The sequence below is a fragment of the Dasypus novemcinctus genome, chromosome 3, assembly GCF_030445035.2.
Source record: "Dasypus novemcinctus isolate mDasNov1 chromosome 3, mDasNov1.1.hap2, whole genome shotgun sequence".
In the NCBI taxonomy this organism is placed as follows: domain Eukaryota; kingdom Metazoa; phylum Chordata; class Mammalia; order Cingulata; family Dasypodidae; genus Dasypus; species Dasypus novemcinctus.
Window position 1 is genome coordinate 164,652,179 of NC_080675.1, and position 10,926 is coordinate 164,663,104.

At 39.0% G+C, this 10,926-nt stretch overlaps 1 protein-coding gene across 8 annotated transcripts in view; it reads right to left on the minus strand.

The window, feature by feature from the left end:
• CHD2 (chromodomain helicase DNA binding protein 2) overlaps positions 1-10,926 on the minus strand; it is a 157,882-nt gene that overhangs the window by 33,470 nt on the left and 113,486 nt on the right. For all 8 annotated transcript variants that reach the window (XM_058294647.2, XM_058294650.2, XM_058294649.2 and 5 more), the window contains 5 exons: positions 9,341-9,382; positions 7,891-8,030; positions 1,656-1,794; positions 1,292-1,442; positions 23-145 (listed from right to left, as the gene is read on the minus strand). In XM_058294647.2, coding sequence (XP_058150630.1) covers positions 23-145; positions 1,292-1,442; positions 1,656-1,794; positions 7,891-8,030; positions 9,341-9,382 — 595 coding nt within the window. The remainder of the gene's footprint in view (positions 1-22; positions 146-1,291; positions 1,443-1,655; positions 1,795-7,890; positions 8,031-9,340; positions 9,383-10,926) is intronic.

The window sequence follows — 10,926 nt, forward strand, 5'->3', positions numbered from 1 at the left end:
CTTACCAGGCAGCCACACTCACCTCTTCACTGCCTTTCACAGCCCCCTTCTTCTCCAGACCCTTCCTGAGCAGTTTCAGCAAATAATCCGCTCGGGTCTGCAGCTGCTTCCCTTGAGGTTTTTTATCTGTCTCCACAGGCAGAATCTTCAACAAGAAAGGAAGAGAAGCACCCGCCAACACCCACATCCAGGTTAGTGGATCAGGATAAACAGACAACTAAGTACTGACAGCACAGTTCTTTCCCTCCCCAACCACCCAAGATATAAAACCTCAGATCCTATCTCATGTCCATGGCTCCCAATCGCTGAAAATCCCTTATGAGCCGTTCTCATTTTACAAAATGGGATGGAGAAATCCAGCTCTCCCCACTGGCTCCTACCTGTGCTGTTAACAGGGTAGAACAACTCAGGTAGGGGGACTTGTTGGCTTCATCTGCTAGAGCATCCCAGCCGTCGTGGATTTCCTCCTTCCAGAAGCAGGGAATCCCTGGAGCTAGGTTAAAGCTTCATTTTAGATTTAAAATGCTTCTTAGAGCATTGCCAGAGAGCACTGAGCTATGCCAGGACATGATCCGTTCTCTGCTACCACAGCTGGGCCTCTTGGTCCAGACTGGATTTGATTTCAGTGCTTTTGGCAGGGTGCTGTCACCCTCTTAAAAACTACATGGGATCAGCATTGTCCGACAAGCCAGGAAAAGCCCAGCCAGGAGCACAAGATGGAGCAAATCATACTAAGATTTCAGCCTGTCACCTTTCCTCGCTTACAGCTCTAACTGTGGCCTTACTTGATAACCTGATTTGCGATGGACAGGGTGGGGAGGCTCAGTTTTGTGGGAGAAGTACAGCCAATGTTTGATTTCATTACAACAATACCAAAGTGTACAACTGAAATACGATTACTTCAAATAGTTTTAAAAAGAGGGCCATTCACAAGTGCATAGTTTTAAACAAAGGGCCAACAACTATGGTCAACTCAATGTTTTTATTGTTAACAAACTTACCCTGGTACTTGTTGTAATGAGATCTGACCTACAATAAAATCAGAATTTTTAAATTCCTTGTCTTTTAATTTCCCAAAAATGTCACCTATTATCTTCCCTTTGAACTGCATCTATGAAACTGCCCCAGTTCATCAGGGATAGTAATGTTTCCAAGGATCAAGAAATCCCAGGAATTTACTATTGAACTAATTTCCAATTTGTTTTCCACCAAAAATAGTTAAAAATTATTAACCAACATGAAGATACACAACAAATCTTCTAGAAATCTCCAGCTTCACAAAGTTACTTACTTTGTCAGTTAATTTAAGCTCTGGATCTGTTTTAATTAACTCCCAGTTTCCATAACCATGTTCATAAATTCCCAGCAACAGGCGAGAATCATCTTCCACTCCCCACTCTACATCAAAATGTGCAGCTTTGACACGACAGGTTAAGCAGTATCTAAATGGATTTTAAAACCAGGAGGACATCAGAAGAAGGGCCTTTCTGATTTGGAAATGAACACAAATTAGCTTAACATGGACAAAGTATTCCGACATGTTAAAGAAATCAAATCCACTACATAACTAACGTCAATGAAAGCACTACATAACTAACTTTAAACATGTCTTTTCATGGGACAACCACCCCCTCACTTGCACATAATACACTCACTTTTTTTTTTCTTCAGGGTCGACAGGGATAGATTTATGCAGCATCTCAAACTCTTCTTCATGTTGGATAATGGATTTTACATTAACTTGAACTCCAGATATCTTGATTGTTGGGCCTCTCCTTTTCCCTGGACCTTTCCCTAAAGTACACCAATTTGACGTTAGATAAAATGAGAGAGTTCACAAAAGTTTCACAAAAAAATCTATCAGCAAACTTTGAACTCTATTTCTTCAACATATACCTCCAGGTTATTGTTACTTCAAAGATATAATCTATGAGGCAAAAAAAATGTTCTCAATATTTGTAAACAATTACATTTTTAAAGACATAGGAATTTTTAAATCCACCTTTTTTTTTTTTTTTTTTGAGGTACTAGGGGCTGGGGATTGAACCCAGGACCTCATATGTAAGAAGCCAGCACTCCACCACTGAGCCACAATAGCTTCCCTGAGTTGGCCTTTTCATTTGTTTTGCTTGTTTGTTTTTTTCAGGAGGCATCAGAAACCAAACCCAGGATCCTTCCATGTGGAAGGTGGGAGCTCAACTGCCTAAGCCACATCCCTTCCTTCCACTGATGTTTTTAATTATATTTTAATCATCCTGTTTGTTTTATACTATTTTCATTCTAAAATGAATAGACTAAATAGTACTCTAAAGGTATATTAATCCTGAAGTTTTTTTCTTTTGTATTCCTAACCATTACATTAGCAGAGTTCAAAAAACTCCTATGTTTTAAAGATAAGCCATGACTTGAGCTTCACATCTCTACTATATACATATACACATATATACATATATATATACACACACATATGAAATCAAGTAAATATCTAACACACTTGAAATAATGGCATGAAGGTTGACATGAAAAGAATACTCTAGCCCAATCTAGAAGTAGAAATGAAACCAGAGTCAAAGCTGCAATCCACAAGATAATGTCACTTGTTTCTGAAAGGAAAGAAGGCTCAGAGGTTGAGAAAAAAAAATTTTCTTTTTTCTTTTTGTAATATTCAAGTCAATGAAGTATCCCTAATGTCCCTAACTTTATAAATATATTTTTTTAAATAGCTATTTAGGAATTCTTATCTAATCCACTAGATTTTCACTTGGAAAATCCTAGTCCCAACAACACTGAAGAGAACTGGAAAAGAATGTGACAAAATGGGAAAACCACTACTTTGAAAATCAGAAATCTGGGATTTATCCCCAAATCTGCACAAACTGCCTTACCCCCTCTCCCTTTAATACCCCACTTCAAAATTAACCTCTTTGGGGCTAACTTATTTCTCAACTGTAAAATAAAAGGGTTTCAAAAGAAAAATGGGCAAAGGATAGAAAAGACAATTCATAGAAAAGGAAATACAAATTTTTCCTAGACATATGAAAAATGCTCAACCTCGCTAATAAGAAAAATGCAAATTACAACTATACACGTACCCTTTTTTAATTTCACGTAGGGGAAATTTTCAAAAATTTCAGATAATTATATGTTGGTAAAACTAAGAGGAAAGAGATGTTCTCCTACATTGCTGATGGGAGTGTGAATTGTAAAACTTGACAATACCTGTCAATTCTAATTCTATTTATTCTACAGATATACTCACACATGTGCCAAATGGCACGGCACGCATACAATTTATTTACCATAATGCTTTAAAGCAAAAGACTGGAAAACTAAATGTTTTATCAACAGGAGGCTAATTAATAATTATAGTTTATCCATAAATGAATTACTCAGCTCTTAAAAATAAATTTTCCGGGAAGCGGGTCTGGTTCAACGGACAGAGCATTCACATACCACATGGGAGGTCCAGGGTTCAAACCCTGGGCCTCCTGACCCGTGTGGTGAGCTGGCCCATGCGCAGTGCTGATGCACACAAGGAGTGCCGTGCCACGCAGGGGTGTCCCCAACGTAGAGAGTCCCACGCGCAAGGAGTGCACCCCATAAGGAAAGCAGCCCCGCGTGAAAAAAGTGCAGCCTGCCCAGGAGTGGAGCAGCACACAGGGAGAGATGACGCAACAAAAAGAGACACAGATTCCTGGTGCCACTGACAAGAATGCAAGTGGACATAGAAGAACATACAGCGACCGGACACAGAGAGCAGACAACGGCCGGGGGGGGGGGGTGAGGAGAGATAAATAAATAAATCTTTATATATATTTTCCCACAATCCTTCATACTCTTCCTTTCAAACCTGGTTCCGGCAGAATAAGGGAGACAAGAAGGCTATCCTGCCATCAGCAAGGTGGGAACTAAGCAGTGTACCATCAACATTCACAAGTGCATCCATAAAGTGGGCTTCAAGAAGCATGCCCCTTGAGGACTCAAAAGAAATTAGAAAATTTTGTCACAAATGAGATGGCTCAGCAAAGCTCTCTGGGCCAAAGGAAGAGGGAACATCCATACAGTATCCGTGTACAGTTGTCCGGAAAATAGAACAAGGATGAAGATTCACCAAATAAGCTCTATATGTTGATTACCTATCTACTCATCACCACTTCCAAAAACCTACAGTCAAGGCAAATAAAAAACTAACATCTGATTACCAAATAAAATTATCTTTTTTTAAAGAGAACAATCAAGGTAGTAGGAAAGAATGGTCTTTTTTTTTTTTAGTAGGTACCAGGGATTGAACCCAGGACCTTGTACATGGGAAGCAGGCACTCAAACCACCGAGCTACACACGCTCCCTGAATCATTTTTAGTAAGTGGTGTTAAGACAAATAGCTGCTATATAAAAAAGATAAAACTGGCTAAAACGGAATGAATTTCAAGTGGATAAGAGATCTAAAACTTAAAAACGAAGTCATATAGGCACAAGGAGAAAAAATTAAAAATTTGCATGTGAATTCCTTTATATTCTGAGAGTAAAGATTCCATTTCTAACAGATTCAACAATAGGCAATAGGGAAGAAGATGTGGCTCAACTGCTAGAGCATCTGTCTACCACATGGAGGGTCGAGGATTCGATCCCCAGGGCCTCCTGACCCGTGTGGTGAGCTGGCCGATACACAGTATTGCCGCACACAAGGAGTGCAGTGCCCCTGCATAGGGGTGCCCCACGCGCAAGGAGTGCACCCTGTGGGAAGAGTCGGCCTGCATGAAAAAAGCGTAGCCTGCCCAGGAGTGGCGCCCCACACACAAAGAGCCGACACAGCAAGATGACATAGCAAAATAGAGACGTAGTTTCCCAGTGCCACCAGATAATACAAGGAGACCCAGAAGAACACACAGCAAGTAGACACAGAGGGCAGACAACAGGTTAGGGGGGAAGGGAAAAGGAGAGAAATAAATAAAATAAATCTTAAAAAAATAAAAATAAAAATCAATAGTCAATAGGTTTCAAGACTGATAAATTTGACTGTAATTTTTAAAATAATTTTCTGCATAGAAAATCACAAGCAAAGTAAAAAGACAAATGAAAAACTACATGAGAAAATTTACATAAAATCAGATCAAGAGCTAAAAAAAAGCCAATTGCTCGAAAGAAAATAGGCAAAAATATGAATAGACTGTTCACAAAAAAAAAAACAAAATGCAAAGAGCCCTTGGAAAAAGAATGCATAACCTTGCTCATCAAAAGAAAACTGAAGTACCACTTCTCACCTTTCAAATTGTCAAAATTCCACATATTTGGCACTATAATCTGTTTAAAAGGCCTAGAAATAGGTAGCAACATACATTGCTGGTGGTAATATAAATGGTTAGCAGAATTATGGAGGAAAATTTCACACTATCTAACCAAATTACATATGTATTTTCCCCATGAGCCAGCAATTCCCATTTAAAAAAATCTACCACAAAGACATGCTGGCAGAGGGAGGAAATGGTATATTCATTAGGCTATTTTTATTCATTGTGGATTTTCTTACGATAGCAAAAAAACTGAAACAACCCAAATATTCATTACTCAGGCATAATAAATTACAAATAAATAATGGTACATCTCTCTATACAGTGGAATTCTGTGCAACTATAAAAGGAGGAAGGATGACCTCTATTATGTAACAATATAGAGTAATCTTCAGGTATGAAATAACAAGGCCCAGAATACAGTGTTACATCTTCTCTCTAAGAAAAGGGGGGGAGTACATACACACAACACATCTTAATTTCTTAAAAGAAAGAGTGGAAAGATAAACCCAAAACTAATAGAAATGGTTACCCATAGGAGGAAAAAAACAAGACTGGGGGACAGAGAAGAAAGCAAGATTTCATATACATATTTTATATAAAATACCTATTTTATATAAAATATACATGTACATATTTTAGAGCCTGAACTCTAAAAACACTAAATAACAATTAACAGGAAATGCAGGTACAGGGTAAATAAGTTAAACAATGCCAGGAGGAAGCAATCAGCCAGATTTAAAATGTAAACATGCATGGAAAAAAGAGGGGCTTTGGGGGAAAGGGTACTATTATAAAGAAATAGCTATAAAATATACTATAAAATATACTGTGAGATGAAAAACACAAGGTACAGAACAGTGTGCTGTACTGCACTGTATTAAAAAAGAGGGAAGGAAACGGACTTTGGCCCAGTGGTTAGGGCGTCCGTCTACCACATGGGAGGTCCGCGGTTCAAGCCCCGGGCCTCCTTGACCCGTGTGGAGCTGGCCCATGCGCAGTGCTGATGCGTGCAAGGAGTGCCCTGCTACACAGCGGTGTCCCCCGCGTAGGGGAGCCCCACGCGCAAGGAGTGCACCCATAAGGAGAGCCGCCCAGCGCGAAGGAGGGAGCAGCCTGCCGAGGAATGGCGCCGCCCACACTTCCCGTGCCACTGACAACAACAGAAGCGGACAGAGAAACAAGACGCAGCAAAAAGACACAGAAAAACAGACAACCGGGGGAGGGGAGGGGAATTAAATAAATAAAAATAAATCTTTAAAAAAAAAAGAGGGAAAATGTTTATCCATTTTGTTTTACATATTTATTTTTAAATTTCTAGGAAAAAAACAGAATTAGGGTTACTGTTTTCCATTTTTGAGCCATGTGAATGCCTTATTCAAAACAATTACAATGAAAAGAAAAGTACTGTAAACTTAAAGTTTACTTTGGGTATATTCAGGGTGCTGTAAAAGGTCATAGTTAGATCACTGTCCAAATCACTCATATTACTTAAGTTTCTTCCACACACAAAAATAAAATATATTTTTAAAAAGTTATGACTACGTCTAAGATATTTTTTATTTCTGTAAACTTTAATAATATCCTTAAAAGGATAATTCCAGAGACCAAGTAGTCACATCATTTGCTAATTTATAAAAGCTAACACTACAAGCCAGATACCACGCTAAGCACTTTACATGCATAGTGTTATTCAATTAATCATCCTAATCCGCTGAGGCAAGTGCTTTTACTCCATTTTACAAATGAAATTGTTGGATAGATATAACTTGCCAAAGTCTTATAGGTCAGAAATGGCAAAACCAAGATTATAGGTAATGGGCTGTCTCCAGCGCCTGAACCATTGAACCCTTAACCACCACTCAGAGCCTGCCTACAATGGCCTTACTTATCATAGCAAAGGGTGACAAGAATATGGGAGAAATGACCCTATGAACTGGGAGGAAAAAATCTTTGGCGGCTGCTATGAGGATGCCCTTTAAAAATGACTACTTCAGAGCTCAGTCCTCACAAGCATCTCTACACTTCCCACTTTCAGAGAGATATCACATACAACAGCCCAAAACATGTTCTGGTGAGAGAAAACACACTATAAATCAAATCCAATTACAAAAAATTTCAATCCATGGAAATCTCACCTTAACAAAAATGATTACAACATTCATTCAATACTTTACTTACTCCAATTAATTCCCCAGATACTTTGTTTGCACAAGATAAAAATATGTATATGTCTATCCAAGATTATTAGTGATACTTGTGGTCTGCAATGCCCCTTATCTGCAGCCAAAATATGGATGTATCTACTTGACTGTGCCCATTTACCACCTCATATCATTTAATGCAATTTAAACTTTTAAAAGATACCATTTCCTCTTGTTCATCTCTCTACACTTTCTGCAAATCACCTTAATGTGTGCACAAATCTTTGGAATCTTACAACAATGAGCTCACATAAAGGCAGATCAGAATACACACCTCAAAGCATTTGAGATGCATGATATACAAGTCTGTTTTTCTAAAAGAGCCTTTTAGCAACAAAACCCTCAATACCTAAGCGTCAGGTTTTGGAGAATCACTGAAGTAGACTTGTTCACTTACCCTCACTGGCATTTTCTTTCAGCTGTTCTTCATATTCCTGCATTGCTGACACACAGCTGTTGTGAATCAGTTCACCCAGGCGTTTCAGATCTGCCACAGACTTATCTACCAGTTCAGCATCTCGTGCTATGCACTCCAGCCTGAGGAGGACAAATACGGGGACACTTCAAGGCCCTTTGCGCACTTTTCTATCACAAGAGATAACCACCAGGTCTCAGCTACTTGCTCCTACAAAAACATTTTTCTCTCCTTTCCTCAATTAACCATTCCAGTACTCTGACAAGAACAGTGACTAACCTATTCCTTTTCCATCAAATCAAGTTGTGCCTTGGAGTATTCCACGAAACAGAGTATTAAGTACAGGGGAAAGGGTTCAACTAACTTTATAAAATAAGTGGACTGTCTGATGATGGTTGCCAGTGAAGTGCCCGAAGGCTTTTTGCACTAGTTTGCTTCTTTGTGCCCACCTCCTTTTTCCAGACTACTCTGATTCATTGTAATCTTCCTAGAAGCAAAGCACTGTTACTTCAACAATTATATTTCATTAACCTCCAAGTCATATGGAGCATGTGAGTGCATTAATGTTTACAAATCTGGCCACCAAAAAATGCCAGGCCCACTTCTTGATACCCTGTTGGCTTTCATTGTAGCTGGCTCAAAAACAGGCATTCTACCCCTGGGTGGTCAGCAACAGTGCCAGATTGATGCATCTGACTTTCCTAGTTTTTCTGTGGCTTACATCTCACTATATCCTCTCCAAATGGAGAAGACAAGACAAAACACGAAGGCTGGGAGTTTTCATTCAAACCGAAAGTTAATCAGCCTCAAGAAAAGTGATACTTTATTTTAAATCAGTACTATTATTCAGAGGATGGACTGCTGAGTTTATATAAAGAATAATGCCGAACTATTGAAATATTCAACTTCTGAATTCATTTTATGAATGCTTGTAGAATAGTAACAGCAGCTAACCTTTTTGGAAGTTACTATTGGCAAGGTGTTGTAAGTTCTTTGCATTTAATCCTCCTAACATCCCTATTGAGTAACAGAAGATAAAATCACAAAGGGCCCATTACCTTTCACATTACTAAATTTAAGAACAGGAATGCAAACAGTAACTACGATATTCTTCGGAGTTTTCCAAACATGTCTTATAGCAATTATTTCTTTATAGTATAGTTTTTAATGGATTTGCTTTATCTCCCTCAACTAAGGGAAAATTCCTCTGGGTAAGGTCTATCATCTTTGTCACATCTCCCCAGAACCGAACACACTGACATGTACAAAGAGGCACCCAACTAGTAAATGCCCATAAAAGAGGATTTGGCGGGGGGGGGGGGGGGGGGGATCTTCCTAGCATTAGTACTAAATGTAAAGTATTTTTTTAAAAAAACCCTGCAGCATACTTAAAGTAAAAAGGAGGCTAATAAGAAATTACTACTGAGCTTACCGTTCAAGAGGAAGGCCAAACTTCTTATACGCCTTGATGAACCTAAGAATATGACCAATAAAACACATTTTTTAAAAAGGGAGCAATATCAGCTATACTGATGTCAATATATTCAGTGATGAAATATGAGCATGTAAACTGTCAAAAATAAACTGGGAAAAGCAGCTATGACTCAATCAGATGGGCTCCCGTCTACCATATGGGAGGCCCTTGGTTCACATCCTGGGGCCTCCTCGTGAAGGCAGGCTTGCCTGCACACTGCAGAGTCACCTGGCCTGCAGGCGCCATGGAGAGCCAACTCGGCAAGGTGACACAACAAAAAAAAAAGGGAGACAAGCAAAAACACAGAAGAGTACACAGCGAATGGACACTGAGAGCAGACAGCAAGCAAACCACAAGGCGGGTAGGGGAAATAAAATAAAATAAATACAGACACAGAAGAACGCACAGGAAATGGACACAGAGAGCAGACAGCACGCAAAAAGCCACAAGGGGGGAGGGGATAATAAAAATAAAATAAACTGGGCCCAATCCTTGCAATAGACACTAAATGAATGACTAAACATTAAATGTGTTTGAAACTGATCAACTGGTGAATAAGATGTCCATAGGAGACTTTGGAAATAATACTGAAGCGGAGAAGCACTTTCAAAATAGAAGAGTAAGAAACTATAAAAGTCCATTCCTTCAAAAAACCAGTAAGAACATTGCCAAAAATAATCAAAATTGACTTTCTCAGAATTTAGGAAATTAACCAAAGGTTTGCAGCAATCTGAAAAGAGAAGTGGTAGAACATCTTTAAGAATAGCAAGCTTTGTCTTTTTAACTTGCCTTATTCCAATCCCCTCTCCTGAGACAATTTCACAACAGCCTTGAAAACCAACATGTTTGCAACAATAGTAGCTGTGAAATACAGCAGCATAGTAGCCACTCAAGGGGAAAAACCAGTTTGGAGTTTCCCCAACAGCCCCATACCCAGAGAAATGTCTTGTCTACCAGCTCCATTCTCAAGCCTGTCTTTACCAACTCAGAGCTCCCGGTGTGAACAGCCCCACTGAGAGTTCACTGGTCAAAAACAATCAGCAGCAAAGGTTTAACATCACAACTGCCTGAGCTATTACCATTTGGGGTTAACAAGAAGCAGAACAAAAACTGGAAAGATGTGAGATACCATCAAATGTGCCAATATATACACAGTGGGAATCCCAGGAGGAGAGTAAAGTAAGAATGGGACAAAAGGAATATTTTTAGAAATAGTGGCCAAAAATTTTCCAAATCTCATGGAAAATAACCTGCAGCTCAAATTTAACAAACTCCAAATAGGATAAATGTCAAGATCTGTACCTATTCATATCATATTCAAAACTTTCAAAAAGACAGACTCTTAAAAGTAGTAAGAGAAAAGGAAGTCATCAAGTACAAGAACTCTTCAAAAAGATTAACAGCTGACCTCTCATTGGAAACTAGGGAGGCCACAAGGTAGTGGGATGACAACAGACTGTTACGATTAAACCATCAGGAAGACATAGCAATGATAAAATATACATGACTCTAAAAACAGAGCCTCAGAATCGACAAGACAATTC